This window comes from Mya arenaria, chromosome 15 (genome assembly GCF_026914265.1).
Source record: "Mya arenaria isolate MELC-2E11 chromosome 15, ASM2691426v1".
Lineage (NCBI taxonomy): Eukaryota > Metazoa > Mollusca > Bivalvia > Myida > Myidae > Mya > Mya arenaria.
This window is the reverse complement of record NC_069136.1, coordinates 34,206,486-34,224,771: the sequence shown is the minus strand read 5'-3', so window position 1 is coordinate 34,224,771 and position 18,286 is coordinate 34,206,486. Positions and strand designations below refer to the sequence as shown.

The following is an 18,286-nucleotide window of genomic DNA, read 5'->3' as shown; positions in this document are numbered from 1 at the left end:
CCGGTCATTATTTTTTAGTAGAGAAGGTGACCCCCTGTTCATACTATATCGTTATGCGGGTGATAGTATTACCAGCTCTGTACACAAAGTAAACTAATTGCGGGCAGTTGTTCTTTCAATGTCAAAACTCTTCGTAAGGGTTCATTTTACTTCGTGGCTTCATCACTATAATAAAATAAATGAAGGGTCATCACGCTGATGAAAATAAAATCCCTTTATATAGAACTACTATCGCAAGATAAGCAGCAGAAGCAGCACCAAAGAAATAGTAGCAGCAGCACTAAAGACGTAGTAGCTGCAGCAGCACCAGCTGTAGTACTAACAATTAGGAGCACAAGCCTTTAAAAGCCCAAAACGGCGATCAAATATATATTTAACTACAATATAATACATTCGTTTCTGTTTGGTTGGGGTCACTAATCTATAGACACGTAAGGAGTCATTATTGTCAAGATGTAGTCAATATTTTACTGAAATGGAGTCACTTTTTCAAAAGAATAATGACCGGGGTCGTGAATATATGTGGTTCAAAATACTTTCTTATATCGGTCAAGAAATGAATACAATGCAATATGAACAGAAACAACTATGCAGTTTTCTTGATTAAAACACTTAAAAATCAAATCACAAACAGTTTTACGAAATTGCTTTTAAAAAGTAATGCAGAAAAATTAAACATCCGAAGATTAATAAGTTGTACCAGTATAGTGATGTATTTACAAGTTTCATTTGTTTTTTGCATTCTTGTATACGCATACGGACAAACCACACAATTTCTTAGCAAATGCTATTATAATTAAAGACATGGTCAAGGATTTGGCCTTAGATTTTCGGCCTATCAGGGGTCTATGTGTAACTGAAATGTGCGGGCACTGACAAGCAATCAAGGGACTTACAGACATAATTTTTGCATTGCACTGCATCTTATATTCATTATTACAGTACACTGAAGTTTGGCACATCAGTATCTACTTCTATCCTATATTTTCGATGAGGATTAACGAGAACATGTTCAAAGCTACATTAGCCTTTAATATGCTTGCAACACGGGCATGTTTGGTGAAAACATGTTCAAAATTACATAAGCCTTTAATATACCTGAAACACGACGATGTTTGGTCAGAACATGTTCAAAACTACATTAGCCTTTAATATACTTGCAACACGGACATGTTTGGTCAGAACGTGTTAAGAGCTACATTAACTTGGAATATACTTGCAACTCGGACAAGTTCGGTCAGAACGTGTTAAGAGCTACATTAAGTATTGATATACTTGCAACACGGGCATGTTTGGTCAGAACATGTTCAAAACTACCTTAGCCTTTAATATAATTCCAACATGAGCATATTGGTCAGAACAAGTTTAAATATACACTAAGTTTCACAATACTTGCAATACCGGCAGCATTAGTCGAACATTTTAAAAGCTACATTAAGTTTTAATATACTTGCAACACATGTTTGGTCAGAACATGCTCAAAGTTATGCATAAAGTCTTATGCTATGTAAATTATGTCTCCCCTTCGACTAAAAGGGAGAAGCACTGTATATGGCATTATTATTCTTATTTTTCTCCTTTCTTATTTTCCTTTCTTCCTTTCCTTTCTTCTTCTTCTTCTTCTTCTTCTTCTTCTTCTTCTTCTTCTTCTTCTTCTTCTTCTTCTTCTTCTTCTAATCATAACTCCGGGGCATTTTCCTTCAGAGTTATATTTATATATTCATTTATCAAAAATACAATAAGGAATTTATTGAAATATGGAACAAAGACAGATAGTTATGTGATAGTTATGTGATGTTGTTCAACCTGCAAGAAAAAACTCTGGGGGCACTTAATTGCAGAACTAACTCGCATTGTTTGTTTCTCATAATTCATCCTTTCTCAAGACACTTACTTAAAAGATTACTCAAAGGAGTTCGAATTCAGTAAACCTTATATTATGCATAGGTGGTGATGGAAAGTTTTGCACCTTACAAGATTTATAACTTTGGGACTCATATTTACAAAGTGATCTCCCCTTGTTTGTTTTGTATAATGCATTTGTCCAGACTTACTCAAAAATACTTGAAGAAATTTAATAAGCTATTTTACCCCCTCCTTCAGTTTAACTCTCGCTTCAAATAACCTCCAGTTCAAGGAGAGACATTGATTTTCGAAGGCGGCGCTTTGAAAACAACATTTCTAGTTCATCGTTGATTAACCTTTGGGCTGTTATTTTTATACTTGGTATATTGAATTATTATAGGAAATGGCTGGAAAACGGTTATGTTTAAAATTTTGTTAAGTAAGAATAAATCCTTCCTTCCACACCAAAAAAAATCTTGATGTCTAAATGTGCGTCTCAGGTAACATTAATCATGTTTTAGGGTGTGATTTATTTAAATCATGATCATCGTCTTAGTGTGTGATTCATCTTAATCACATGGTTAAGTATAATATTAGTTTAAGTTCGAAAAATGCTATTTATAATATATAGTCTGACAACATATTTGAAAATGTATTTATTTCCCATTCAAAACGACATCAACACTTATTTGAATAAGAGTTGATCAGCTCTTCAGATCTGTTGGTATTATTTCATTATTTTTTCCAATGTAATTTAACAATAATATCTTAATACACGCTCTGCAATTAGGCTGTCAGCAAGATTTAGCCGTTTTTTGTAAGTTCCGTTTGTATTTTCCACTCAAATTATTGCATCTACCGAATCTCTGACATAGCTGTATTCACAATTATTTTCAGCAAATTCATATGATGTGGTTTCACCTTATTCAAATACTTCACCAAAGGAACAAAACGAGTTCGATTGATTATCGTTTGGGTTTCCGTAGGTTAGCGCCTGGAAGGCCAGACAAAGGTTTTTCTACTCCGTCTGGTACATCGTCAGTGGGAACAGGCTCAACACCCGACCTGGGTCCGTCTGGAAGCGCACTAGGTGTCCCTGAAATATGTCATTGAAATTGAAACATTGACATACATGATACGAGTTTAAATAGTCCTTATCATCGAAATTTCTAATCAAGCAATAAGACTCCAATTATTCAACACGGTAAAAAGTTGTTTTTGCCCTTTATTTAGTTTAATATCCAAATTCATTTCGGCTCGATGTTGGACATCTTTAAGCTGATATGAATCACTCTCCGGTTCATTACCCGAGTAATTAACAGTACTGGGGTGTCCTTATTTAGAGGCATAAGAACGTCCCTGGTATGGCTCGAACATCCTGAGTGAGAGGCGGACACTTATACCACTAGAACACCTTGTTGTGTTTAATTATTTCAAAGCTTAAATCGATGTTGTATCAATATAACAATTGAAAAATAGAATAAAAATTATTGTGTTTTTACCCTTTCTTTTATTATCCTCGGGCACCCAAGGAGAGTGCATACCTGAAATAAGTGAAGTATTAAAATAAAGAAGGCAGACAGAGCAGCTCTTGGATTTGTCGTAAGGATATCCTGAGTCCGTAGCCGCTAACCGTGACTAGATTTTGAAATTCTGATATTTTACAAAAATCAAAGTTTTAACTAGAACTTAAATAGATCGTACTATTGCAGATGTATTTAGCTATTTAATCTGATAATTTGATTGGTTACTACCCGCAACCCCCCTCCAACACACACACAAAATCCCATTCCAACCTGTAAAATAAATTTCCATTATTGAATGATAAATGAGTGATGATTTTCAAGTCCGTGCTATAAATACATTATCAAATAATGTACGCTATTAGCACCGGCGCCATATCCTTTTTAAAACTGAAACCTGGCATTGAATAAGAACATCCAACCAGTAAATTAAAAAACTTACGCACATAGGAGCCATATCTTTCAGTCAATTTGGTTTCCGTGGTTGCTGAACTGAAAATAATCCGATATCATTAGGTTAAACATTATATTTCAGCATTCCAACCCGCATGATGAGGAAGATTGAGAATAAATATACATTTAATGATATATATATATCAAAATAAGGAGATGTCTGTATCATGAGCTAATAAAATGTATACGCGTTTACATGAGTTTTTGATAAAAAAGTAACTTTCGTCTACAAAAAAACGTTTTTGAACCGATAAAACTAATAAACTGTATTATTATTAATTTCAGGAGAATAGTGTAAGGTTTCCATATTAATACTAATGCGCCTTTGCTTCAAGTGTGTATTTGCGTTTTTTTATTTGACACTTTTTGCAATAAGCTACTATCAAAACACATTCAGCTTTATGTATACCTTGTGGCCTTTTCTCTTCCTTTCTCTGAAGAAAGACCGGCCTGAGCACCCGACCGAGATCTCTTCGGGACCTCATCAGATTCGTGGGACCCTGAAATATGTAAACTTTGACAAACATGATAAGTGTGATGTCGTCTGAAGTCCATGAACATCGGATGTGTTACCATTATTCTCTAAATGCAAATAGCAAGAAAACGTGGTTAATTTTGCACAATGTGCATGATAAAATTATGTTTAAGTTTATAAACTTATTTATCTTAGCTCGAGTGTAAGTCATCAACAATGTGATAAGAATTACTTTCGGGTCTGTTTATTTAAACATAAATTCTGGGTTTAAAGGTTCCTACCTTTTCTTTTCTTGCCCCTCTCGCGCTCTGACGCAGACTTCTCTTCGTTTACGGAACAACCTTGATCAAAAAAGTTTTAAATTTTGCAGTAGGAGCGGATAAAATGAAATATGAAAAATAAACAAGGCACTCGAGTGGTTCATGAATTTGTCCTAAGGGGGTCATCCCTTGGGACCGAAGCCCTCAACATTTTAAATGTTAAATGTCGATAGTTTGCTTTATAGTTTTAACAGGGATTTAAACTGATCGAGCTATTACAAATGGTTTTAGATATTTAACTTGGTATTACAACTTGCCATAACAAATCATCCTCACAACGAGCGTGTGTGAGTTTATAAAAGTAACTTGAAATTAATTATTTAATCATCAATGTTCATTGCAAAGATTCTGCAATTAAAAGATGTGTGTAGAAAACCGGAATGAGTTTTAGAAAATGAATCAAATTTGACTTACGTTAAGAAATGAAGTATACAATAATCTTTAACAAACAATATACATACTCCCACGTATGATTAATTGATAAATAAATTCCTTTCAGTAGTAATGTTAAATATCTAAAAACGTACTTTTGTGTAATGTTCAGTGTGTGTTATACGACGAACGATCCCCAGTTGTTGTAAAAATATTCGTGGTTTTTATGAATAAAGTTAAAGCTAATATGTATCCAAATATCATTCTTTAAAACTGTGTTGTAATATTAACGTGCCTTTGTGTTCTTGTGTTTGCTTACGTTGTTATCAGATCGATATAGGAATATTGCATCAGTAATAAAACACTTACTAGTATGATTAGAAAGGTCACCTCGTTTGGATGTTTCTTCCATAATTTAGAAACAGCTATAATCCAATCTTAATAAATTAAAGATTATATTTTAACTAGCAATTGTCTAGATTGACAAAATGTTCAACAGGAATTTAAATAACGATTTTACAAAAAGCATTGTTTACCTTTAGTCGCAATGAGATAAGGGTATGACGAGCTGATAACATTTATGTGCGTTAATATTATATTGAAGGACATTAAAGCAAATGATACACCTTGCGTTTTGACTTGTACATCCTGCTTCCTTACTTGTACTTCTTTCCATTACACCCTGAATACGTTATCCGAGCAACTGCATTGCTAGCTTGGTGAATGTTTATTTATTAATCTCCATTATTATCGTGTTTAAGCTATCTATAAGTCTTACTGTCTTTATACATTTGTAGCTTACTTTTTGGCTTACTGTTTTTGTTGGCTTAGTTTCTCAAACCTAAGTATGACTAATAAAAAATGTCAGCAAGCCAGGACGAATTCCACATAGCCATACGCTTAAAATAAGCTTACAGTGTCGGTCATTTCTGTGAGTTTCTAAAAAATAGGTTTTATCAATCGTAACAACTCAGCCATCTCCAGCAAACTTCGGAATAAATTTATTTTGACCGAGGAGTTCCGATTGTCATATTATGTCGAAACCTTCCGTTTATTTCTGTACGACTTTCCGAACTTTCGCCCAAATGAAACGAAGTTTTGGCTAGGAATTGTTAATCGATATCATATTTTACGCGAATTTTAACACAAAAAAACTTGATATTAGGTTTAAAATATCAACTGCTATAAATATATCAAACAACAAGGATGCAATTAAGCACGATGTACATGTAAGGAATCAAGATGTACAAATCAAAATGCAAGATGTTCACCTCAGAATGCACGATGTATAATCAGTAAGTCAAGATGTATTTTTTCTTCTATGCCCTTCCATATGTTTATACGTCTTCTTTACGGCAGCCGAAGTCCATTCTCATAATCAAATGTTTGATAATATTAAATATTACCTCTGATTCATTCTTTGCAAAATCGAGTGCAAAACTATAAATAGGTCATTTTCCTGATATCATCTTCGACCGATCAAAACGCTCGTTACATAAACATACTTAACTTTTGGGCACTGACCATCGATACGCTGTTTTGCCGCTAATTATTTTTCAATATTTCTTTTTTGATATGAATATGAGCTTAGTTTTAGTAAATATCATTTATTAGCGATTTGCCATTAATACACAATGCGTTCTGCAGCCAATTGTATAAACAGATTTACCCAGGGTAATATTTTACCGGCGGTAATTTTCCTGGTAAATTGGCGGTAATCAATTGTATAAAACAAAATTAAGATTTTACCAAGCTATTTACCGCGGTAATATTTACCCTCCTCCAAGAGGTGGGTAAATTGATTTACCGTCTCAGTTACCAGAATCAAGATGGCCGACCAGACATAAACAAACGCTCGATTCACAACTCATTTTGTCGCTTTTAAAGACAAACTGAAACTTCGTGCTTAGAAAACTGTTCCATTACGTCCATATCAATAGAAGACAGGAATACAGAGGTAAGAAATCGCCAATAACTCACTGTGTGAACAAATAAATGCATTATAAATATTCCAACGAACAAATTTCATGTACAAACACAGTGACACAAGAAATCTGAAGTTTAAGAAAGTTATTTACCTTGTTTCGCGTTTAAATGATTCCAAAATCTTTCAAAGCTCAATGCAATGGTTCGAGACCAACACTTGATTGCAGGTCTCGACCTTACTTTGTTGAAATGTATCCCAATTTGCACATTTTTTGAGTATTTTGCACATAAATATTTACAATCAAATTGAACCGCCTGTAAACATTGAACAATACTGTAAATGACAGCTATGACGTCATTTTCTATGAAATATACCTCAGTCTATAGTCTATTTCCACAGTTTTCTTTTATATAGAGGCACACAATGGGGTGACTGCTAACCAAATACTGTGAAGTGCCTTGATAATATAAAAGTTTACTGTATATTTGATAAAAACAACTTGAACAGCTGTGGTATGACAACATACCCAAGTATGATTTTTTGAGTTTGTTAAAATGTATATAAATTATACTGTTACATATACAGTTCTGTGATTAGCACGTTTATGTTCAATTGTACACAACCATTTCATAATTGTGATAATGAATATTATAATCATTTTAGGCTTTTCATCAGCGAAAGCCAGCAGAGCCAGTGTGATGATAGAACATATAACAGGCACATGATTAAAGACACCAAGAGCAGTGAGGTAAAAATAAGGTTGTTTTTTTTTCTTCTGTAAATTAACAGTGTACTGTCATTTGAATGAAAGCAAAATATCATTAACTTGTTTGTTTATTGTGAAAGCCATCATCTCTTACCGACGATCTTGTTAACTTACCTTTCAAATTTATAGAAACATTGGCCTCTAGGGAACGCCGTCACCCCCCCCCCCCTACCACCACCACCCCCCACCCCCTCATATGCATATTTCCATATCCGCATCCAATATTCATTAATCAGCCATTTAAGATATGAAGCTGATTTTCACAGACAACATATAATTTTAAAGATTACAAAATAATTTTACTTATCTTTAGATTGCTACCAGTGGAAGACCAAGGTTATATGACAAATGTGCCGTCAAGAAAACATCACAACATGAACTTCATGGAGCCGCTAGTGAATTATATGCTGTTTAACATTGCTGATTCTGGTTATTGGTATATACATAAGAATCGACTTTGATTTTGAATTTAAGACCATTTATAGTTAAATGAAAATAGAAAATAAATGTTACACTCCTTGTATATTGACTTTTAATATGTTCCTGTAAAATGAAAATATGGTGACTATATGAGTAAGTACTTCTAACACTTCAATTTGACATCCACAATGGGACAGATTAGTTTTTAAATAGTTAAAAAATATTATTAAATAGTGCTGACAATAACTGAAGAGATCATGTAACATTCTATTTTAAACAGAAACAATTATGACATAAATAAGCAGACACTAAAAATAAGTTCATTAAGTTAATTATACATGATTGCATTTTTAGTGCCAAGTTGAGGTTACTGCAAGCCTATGGGTAGGGACATAATTATACAAACACATGAGTGATGATTTTCAAGTCCGTGCTATAAATACATTATCAAATAATGTACGCTATTAGCACCGGCGCCATATCCTTTTTAAAACTGAAACCTGGCATTGAATAAGAACATCCAACCAGTAAATTAAAAAACTTACGCACATAGGGGCCATATCTTTCAGTCAATTTGGTTTCCGTGGTTGCTGAACTGAAAATAATCCGATATCATTAGGTTAAACATTATATTTCAGCATTCCAACCCGCATGATGAGGAAGATTGAGAATAAATATACATTTAATGATATATATATATCAAAATAAGGAGATGTCTGTATCATGAGCTAATAAAATGTATACGCGTTTACATGAGTTTTTGATAAAAAAGTAACTTTCGTCTACAAAAAAACGTTTTTGAACCGATAAAACTAATAAACTGTATTATTATTAATTTCAGGAGAATAGTGTAAGGTTTCCATATTAATACTAATGCGCCTTTGCTTCAAGTGTGTATTTGCGTAAACTTTGACAAACATGATAAGTGTGATGTCGTCTGAAGTCCATGAACATCGGATGTGTTACCATTATTCTCTAAATGCAAATAGCAAGAAAACGTGGTTAATTTTGCACAATGTGCATGATAAAATTATGTTTAAGTTTATAAACTTATTTATCTTAGCTCGAGTGTAAGTCATCAACAATGTGATAAGAATTACTTTCGGGTCTGTTTATTTAAACATAAATTCTGGGTTTAAAGGTTCCTACCTTTTCTTTTCTTGCCCCTCTCGCGCTCTGACGCAGACTTCTCTTCGTTTACGGAACAACCTTGATCAAAAAAGTTTTAAATTTTGCAGTAGGAGCGGATAAAATGAAATATGAAAAATAAACAAGGCACTCGAGTGGTTCATGAATTTGTCCTAAGGGGGTCATCCCTTGGGACCGTAGCCCTCAACATTTTAAATGTTAAATGTCGATAGATTGCTATATAGTTTTAACAGGGATTTAAACTGATCGAGCTATTAGAAATGGTTTTAGATATTTAACTTGGTATTACAACTTGCCATAACAAATCATCCTCACAACGAGCGTGTGTGAGTTTATAAAAGTAACTTGAAATTAATTATTTAATCATCAATGTTCATTGCAAAGATTCTGCAATTAAAAGATGTGTGTAGAAAACCGGAATGAGTTTTAGAAAATGAATCAAATTTGACTTACGTTAAGAAATGAAGTATACAATAATCTTTAACAAACAATATACATACTCCCACGTATGATTAATTGATAAATAAATTCCTTTCAGTAGTAATGTTAAATATCTAAAAACGTACTTTTGTGTAATGTTCAGTGTGTGTTATACGACGAACGATCCCCAGTTGTTGTAAAAATATTCGTGGTTTTTATGAATAAAGTTAAAGCTAATATGTATCCAAATATCATTCTTTAAAACTGTGTTGTAATATTAACGTGCCTTTGTGTTCTTGTGTTTGCTTACGTTGTTATCAGATCGATATAGGAATATTGCATCAGTAATAAAACACTTACTAGTATGATTAGAAAGGTCACCTCGTTTGGATGTTTCTTCCATAATTTAGAAACAGCTATAATCCAATCTTAATAAATTAAAGATTATATTTTAACTAGCAATTGTCTAGATTGACAAAATGTTCAACAGGAATTTAAATAACGATTTTACAAAAAGCATTGTTTACCTTTAGTCGCAATGAGATAAGGGTATGACGAGCTGATAACATTTATGTGCGTTAATATTATATTGAAGGACATTAAAGCAAATGATACACCTTGCGTTTTGACTTGTACATCCTGCTTCCTTACTTGTACTTCTTTCCATTACACCCTGAATACGTTATCCGAGCAACTGCATTGCTAGCTTGGTGAATGTTTATTTATTAATCTCCATTATTATCGTGTTTAAGCTATCTATAAGTCTTACTGTCTTTATACATTTGTAGCTTACTTTTTGGCTTACTGTTTTTGTTGGCTTTGTTTCTCAAACCTAAGTATGACTAATAAAAAATGTCAGCAAGCCAGGACGAATTCCACATAGCCATACGCTTAAAATAAGCTTACAGTGTCGGTCATTTCTGTGAGTTTCTAAAAAATAGGTTTTATCAATCGTAACAACTCAGCCATCTCCAGCAAACTTCGGAATAAATTTATTTTGACCGAGGAGTTCCGATTGTCATATTATGTCGAAACCTTCCGTTTATTTCTGTACGACTTTCCGAACTTTCGCCCAAATGAAACGAAGTTTTGGCTAGGAATTGTTAATCGATATCATATTTTACGCGAATTTTAACACAAAAAAACTTGATATTAGGTTTAAAATATCAACTGCTATAAATATATCAAACAACAAGGATGCAATTAAGCACGATGTACATGTAAGGAATCAAGATGTACAAATCAAAATGCAAGATGTTCACCTCAGAATGCACGATGTATAATCAGTAAGTCAAGATGTATTTTTTCTTCTATGCCCTTCCATATGTTTATACGTCTTCTTTACGGCAGCCGAAGTCCATTCTCATAATCAAATGTTTGATAATATTAAATATTACCTCTGATTCATTCTTTGCAAAATCGAGTGCAAAACTATAAATAGGTCATTTTCCTGATATCATCTTCGACCGATCAAAACGCTCGTTACATAAACATACTTAACTTTTGGGCACTGACCATCGATACGCTGTTTTGCCGCTAATTATTTTTCAATATTTCTTTTTTGATATGAATATGAGCTTAGTTTTAGTAAATATCATTTATTAGCGATTTGCCATTAATACACAATGCGTTCTGCAGCCAATTGTATAAACAGATTTACCCAGGGTAATATTTTACCGGCGGTAATTTTCCTGGTAAATTGGCGGTAATCAATTGTATAAAACAAAATTAAGATTTTACCAAGCTATTTACCGCGGTAATATTTACCCTCCTCCAAGAGGTGGGTAAATTGATTTACCGTCTCAGTTACCAGAATCAAGATGGCCGACCAGACATAAACAAACGCTCGATTCACAACTCATTTTGTCGCTTTTAAAGACAAACTGAAACTTCGTGCTTAGAAAACTGTTCCATTACGTCCATATCAATAGAAGACAGGAATACAGAGGTAAGAAATCGCCAATAACTCACTGTGTGAACAAATAAATGCATTATAAATATTCCAACGAACAAATTTCATGTACAAACACAGTGACACAAGAAATCTGAAGTTTAAGAAAGTTATTTACCTTGTTTCGCGTTTAAATGATTCCAAAATCTTTCAAAGCTCAATGCAATGGTTCGAGACCAACACTTGATTGCAGGTCTCGACCTTACTTTGTTGAAATGTATCCCAATTTGCACATTTTTTGAGTATTTTGCACATAAATATTTACAATCAAATTGAACCGCCTGTAAACATTGAACAATACTGTAAATGACAGCTATGACGTCATTTTCTATGAAATATACCTCAGTCTATAGTCTATTTCCACAGTTTTCTTTTATATAGAGGCACACAATGGGGTGACTGCTAACCAAATACTGTGAAGTGCCTTGATAATATAAAAGTTTACTGTATATTTGATAAAAACAACTTGAACAGCTGTGGTATGACAACATACCCAAGTATGATTTTTTGAGTTTGTTAAAATGTATATAAATTATACTGTTACATATACAGTTCTGTGATTAGCACGTTTATGTTCAATTGTACACAACCATTTCATAATTGTGATAATGAATATTATAATCATTTTAGGCTTTTCATCAGCGAAAGCCAGCAGAGCCAGTGTGATGATAGAACATATAACAGGCACATGATTAAAGACACCAAGAGCAGTGAGGTAAAAATAAGGTTGTTTTTTTTTCTTCTGTAAATTAACAGTGTACTGTCATTTGAATGAAAGCAAAATATCATTAACTTGTTTGTTTATTGTGAAAGCCATCATCTCTTACCGACGATCTTGTTAACTTACCTTTCAAATTTATAGAAACATTGGCCTCTAGGGAACGCCGTCACCCCCCCCCCCCTACCACCACCACCCCCCACCCCCTCATATGCATATTTCCATATCCGCATCCAATATTCATTAATCAGCCATTTAAGATATGAAGCTGATTTTCACAGACAACATATAATTTTAAAGATTACAAAATAATTTTACTTATCTTTAGATTGCTACCAGTGGAAGACCAAGGTTATATGACAAATGTGCCGTCAAGAAAACATCACAACATGAACTTCATGGAGCCGCTAGTGAATTATATGCTGTTTAACATTGCTGATTCTGGTTATTGGTATATACATAAGAATCGACTTTGATTTTGAATTTAAGACCATTTATAGTTAAATGAAAATAGAAAATAAATGTTACACTCCTTGTATATTGACTTTTAATATGTTCCTGTAAAATGAAAATATGGTGACTATATGAGTAAGTACTTCTAACACTTCAATTTGACATCCACAATGGGACAGATTAGTTTTTAAATAGTTAAAAAATATTATTAAATAGTGCTGACAATAACTGAAGAGATCATGTAACATTCTATTTTAAACAGAAACAATTATGACATAAATAAGCAGACACTAAAAATAAGTTCATTAAGTTAATTATACATGATTGCATTTTTAGTGCCAAGTTGAGGTTACTGCAAGCCTATGGGTAGGGACATAATTATACAAACATATGTATATATATATATATATATATATATGTTACAAACCAGATCAAAGAAAAAGATTCAAGATCATTTGGTCATTAATAATAAACATAACTGATATATTATACAAATGTCGCATGTAGTTTAACAATCTTATGAATTTGCAAAGTGGTTGGATGCAGCATTTAATAAATGGAATTCTTCAAGAAATGACATTTCACATAGAAGATATAGAAAATATCAAGTACATTTATAATATGTGTCTGTATTGACACAAAAAAAGAATCAGTGGTGTTTTCTTACATATATTCTTAATTTCAGCAATAATTCAGTTTAAAATATAACAATGGACCCCCAGCTTTAATTAACAAATACATGGAATACTGAAACAATGGTACATATTAGATTAAAGATATGAATTATTGATCACTTTAATGAGAATCAATTCTATGAAACTCAGTGCATCATTTCTATGACAAGTTGAAACTGACTATAAATTCCTTAGGTGTCAGCGTGAGAAAAAAGGAAGATGCCATTCAAAGATATTTTTTTGAATTTTGTGTTAGCAAGTATAATTTATTGTCAGTTAATTTCTGTTTTTAAATTATTCAGATATATTGTGTCATTATGACTTGCAAATCATTGCAATAATGTTCGCATTTTTCTGCGGTATTCGTTGACCGTTTTGTATGAAGTAAAGAGTAACACCCCTGAATTCAGAATAAACCTACTCCTTGCAGTGTTGCATACATGTGTTTTATTGATCAGCCACGGGAGTAGCTTATAATACTTTGTACTGTTTTGTTGAATACTTCTTGGGCCGATTTAATGAATTTTGTCATTAACCTGCCTTTTAGATATATTTTTTTATAAAAATGGAATGTGGACATTATTTTTTTTATAAAAAAGATACCTCCAATCTGACAGCTGTGCGGGAAAATGACGTCACTCTATTGCATTATGGGACATTTTGGTAAAATTTACCCTGGTAAATTTACCGCCTTGGTAATTTCTTTTATACAACGCATTTACCGCCATGGTAATATTACCACGGAATTTACCGGTGGTTTTACTTACCGAGGTAATTATTTACCATTGTTTATACAATTGGCTGCAGCGTAAATTACATAATGGACAAATAGTGTCAGCCTAATTTCCTTTATTCACTCATTCCAATTAATGCATGGGCACATGAGGTAAATTAAATATCAAATAATAATAATATAACAATTAGATTGACAGTTACTTAAAGTTGTACACCAGTTCACTCAAAAATCGCGTCAATTAAGGATGTCCACGTGAAGATATAATTACGATCTCGTGCCAAATGACACGTGTAACCCAAGCTTTATATACACGCAAAACTCTCCAACCGTTAGACATAAGCCCTAAACAATTACTCTCACAAATACAAGGAGTTGATTCATTTGACCCTTACATTTTGCAAGAACGGAGAACATATTTTGTTCAATAGATCTAGACGTGCAAAATTCTTTAGGGGACGTTGCTTCATACCTGAGAATGGTTAGTTTGTTGTGTCTTTTTCCTTTTTATCTATAGTTAATGTAAGAACTTGTATTTTTTATTACATGAATAAAACAGAAAGCATAATTACTTTCATATCAAAATTTTGCTGAATGGCATCATATATTTGTTTATATCAGTTTATTATCTAAAGCATGTTCTTGAAGATGAAATATGCGTCTTTGCATATTTGCTTTAGTCTCTTCTAAGTTAATCCCAACAAGAGATATCTCAAAGCTTACTTTTAAACGTAATCAAAATAACATAATTGAGTTTTAATAAGTTACATTAACTCATGCGTAAGTTTCATCAACACAAATAAAAATGAATGATAAAATTAAAGAAAAATATTTATTAATACTTTCAAGAACATTCAAAGTTTGTAAAAGTGAAGAATATAATCACCGATAGCCTAAGCCGTCTAAATGTACCAACAACGCCTGGTGAGAATGAACATATCGTGTCTTACATTATATATAATTATATACCTACATGTATTTCTCATTTCATTTTGTGTCCCTTGTAGGTAAGCAAGCCCCTAGTTGAGCGTCAACGCCGTGAGAGGATGAACGCAAGCATTGACCGCCTCAAGCTCCTTATCACGGAAACCATTCGACAACAGGTACCGCCTCGACATGAAATGTTTTAAAAGCGATTAAACAATCTGATATTGCACTGTTTCTATTACAAATCCATATTGTAATGATTTTATTTAATGTAGTTTACTGTTAGTGTTTCATCTGTTACATCTGCTAGCACTTTCAATTCCAATTTAGTTCGACAAAATGCATTGTATGCGTCCTATTTATTTACATTGCTAATTAAGATGACCTAAATATAACAATAAGAAAAGTGGAATAAGTCTAAAACCTCATCATGTAATGTCAGGTTTTTAAAAATTAAAGATTATATTCTATTTTAGGTGTCACCAATGACGCTTGTTGACAAAACGGACATCCTGGAGCTCACCGCGTTCCATCGCACTTCAGCATCAGCAGATTCCACTTAAGCCACAGAAAAAGCCTCCTTCGCAACGTCCTACAACAGCGGTTTCCGGGATTGCAAATGGGAGGCGATCACATACATAGCTGCAAACGGCGCTTGGGATCCGGTAGTTGCGACAAATGTGAGTGGACATTTGAGGAGCGTCTATTAATAGAAGCAGATTAGCAGTGGTGCTTCTGAAGGACGGATTTAGGAATTTGAGAATCGTTTACCGCATATAGAGGATCGGGCGCCTTATACATATAGCCATCAAGGCCACAACCTAATATAGACCGTGTTCATATCAACGACGAGAAGATCGGACGAACGGTTGAGTTGATAAACTAGTCAAAGTACAATATCCTCTATGAGTATTCTAGAGTGTTCGCCGATCTCGCGGATGACAAAAGGCCACCATACATTATTCAATCACCTCCGGTTTGAGATTCGAGAGTAGCGATTCTGTATTTTCAGATTTCGACATGTCCACTGACAGTCAATCCCAAACTCGATTTGAATCTTTGGGGTCAGATGATTGTTTTTCATTTGGCCGAAGTAATGATGATGCAGTCCGTAAAGTGTCCAAAGACAATGTATGGCGCCCATGGTAGAATGTTGCTTTGTTTACGGATAATGTGTACATACATAAAAAATGTTATTGATATTGTTAAAGAATTGATACAGCAAAGAAATCACAAGAAGGAACATAAGGAGCATAGCTCCTTCATTATAGGCATAATTTTGTACATTCATGTATATGATTGGCAGACAAACATTTAAAGAAGACTTGCCAAGTAGATTCACTCCTTATTTTAGTTCCCTTCTGTATGTAACAACGACAAGCAATATTTACAAGCAGCTTTACAAAATAACACACGATCAACTCGAAGCTGCTATTATATACACTAACGGGCGTGCTCAGTACTGCACTGACCATTGTGGTCAATGAACAGTCTTGGTCAAACAAAGCATGTTGTTTACTTCACTAGCGAGCGTAGTCAATACTGCACTTACCATTGTGGTCAATCAACAGTCTTGGTCAAAGAAAGCATGTTGTTTACTTCACTAGCGGGCGTAGTCAGTACTGCACTTACCATTGTGGTCAATGAACATTCTCGGTCAAACAAAGCCTGCTGTTTACTTCACTAGCGGGCGTGATCAGTACTGCACTTACCATTGTGGTCAATCAACAGTCTCGATCAAACAAATGCTGCTGTTTTATACACAAGTGGGCGTAGTCAGGACTGCACTTACTATTGTGGTCAATTAACAGTCTCGATCAAACCGAGGCTGCTGTTTAATACACTAGAGGGCGTGATCAGTACTGCACTTACCATTATGGTCAATGAACAGTCTCGGTCAAACAAAGCCTGCTGTTTACTTCACTAGCGGGCGTAGTCAGTACTGCACTTACCATTGTGGTCAATCAACAGTCTCGATCAAACAAAGGTGCTGTTTACTAAACTAGCGGGCGTAGTCAGTACTGCACTTACCATTGTGGTCAATCAACAGTCTCGATCAAACAAAGGTGCTGTTTACTAAACTAGCGGGCGTAGTCAGTACTGCACTTACCATTGTGGTCAATCAACAGTCTCGGTCAAACAAAGGTGCTGTTTACTACACTAGCGGGCGTAGACAGTACTGCACTTACCATTGTGGTCAATCAACAATCTCGGTCAAACAAAGGTGTTGTTTACTACACTAGCGGGCGTAGTCAGTACTGCACTTACCATTGTGGTCAATCAACAGTTTCGGTCAAACAAAGCCTGCTGTTTACTTCACTAGCGGGCGTAGTCAGTACTGCACTTACAAATGAGGTCAATCAACAGTCTCGATCAAACCGAGGCTTCTATTGCATACACTAGCAGGCGTGGTTAGTACCGCACTTACCATTGTGGACAATGTACAGTCTCGATCAAACCGAGCCTGCTGTTTATACACTAGCAGTTGTGGTCAGTACTGCACTTAACATTGTGGTCAATCAGCAGTCTCGATCAAACCGAGGCTGTTATTTCATACACTAGCAGGCGTAGTCAGTACTTCACTTTCCATTGTGGACAATGTACAGTCTCGATCAAACCGAGGCTGCTGTTTTATACACTAGCGGGTGTGGTCATTACTGTACTTACTATTGTGGAAAACGAACAGTCTCAATCACACCGAGGCTGCTGTTTTATACACAAGCAGGCTTGGTCAGTAATTCACTTATCATTGCGGTCAATGAACAGTCTCGATCAAACCGAGGCTGCTGTTTTATACACTAGCGGGCGTGGTCAATACCGCACTTATCATTGCGGTCAATAAACAGTCTCTTTTAAACCAAGGCTACTGTTTTATACACTAGGGGGCGTGGTCAGTACTGCACTTACCATTGTGAACAGTCTCGAACATAGCAACGCTGCTATTTTATAATTATACTAGCGGGCATAGTCAGTGCTGCACTTATCATTGCGGTCAATTTGCATGCTCCATGAAACCAAGGCTGCTTTTTTATACACTAGCGGGCGTAGTCAGTATCGCACTTATCATTGCGGTCAATTAACAGTTACGTTCAAACCAAGGCTACTGTTTTATACACTAGCGGGCGTGGATAGTACTACACTTATCATTGCGGTCAATTAA

The 18,286-nt window shown here is 34.4% G+C and overlaps 1 protein-coding gene and 2 long non-coding RNA genes across 3 annotated transcripts; 2 read left to right on the top strand and 1 right to left on the bottom strand.

The window, feature by feature from the left end:
- Positions 1–2,810: 2,810 nt before the first annotated feature.
- On the bottom strand, positions 2,811–5,464 carry LOC128219311 (uncharacterized). Its single transcript, XM_052927121.1, has 6 exons — positions 5,358–5,464; positions 4,578–4,637; positions 4,231–4,321; positions 3,811–3,860; positions 3,348–3,389; positions 2,811–2,941 (listed from the first exon to the last, which is right to left on the bottom strand). Exons 1-6 carry the CDS (start codon positions 5,398–5,400, stop codon positions 2,811–2,813), a joined length of 417 nt encoding a protein of 138 aa, XP_052783081.1. The 5' UTR covers positions 5,401–5,464.
- Positions 5,465–6,848: 1,384 nt separating this feature from the next.
- Positions 6,849–8,169, top strand: LOC128219557 (uncharacterized). The gene is made up of 3 exons (XR_008258579.1): positions 6,849–6,945; positions 7,579–7,663; positions 7,995–8,169. It is a non-coding gene; the product is annotated as an uncharacterized LOC128219557 (long non-coding RNA).
- A 3,351-nt stretch (positions 8,170–11,520) lies between these two features.
- Positions 11,521–12,789, top strand: LOC128219539 (uncharacterized). The gene is made up of 3 exons (XR_008258571.1): positions 11,521–11,618; positions 12,252–12,336; positions 12,668–12,789. It is a non-coding gene; the product is annotated as an uncharacterized LOC128219539 (long non-coding RNA).
- The last annotated feature ends 5,497 nt before the right edge of the window (positions 12,790–18,286 follow it).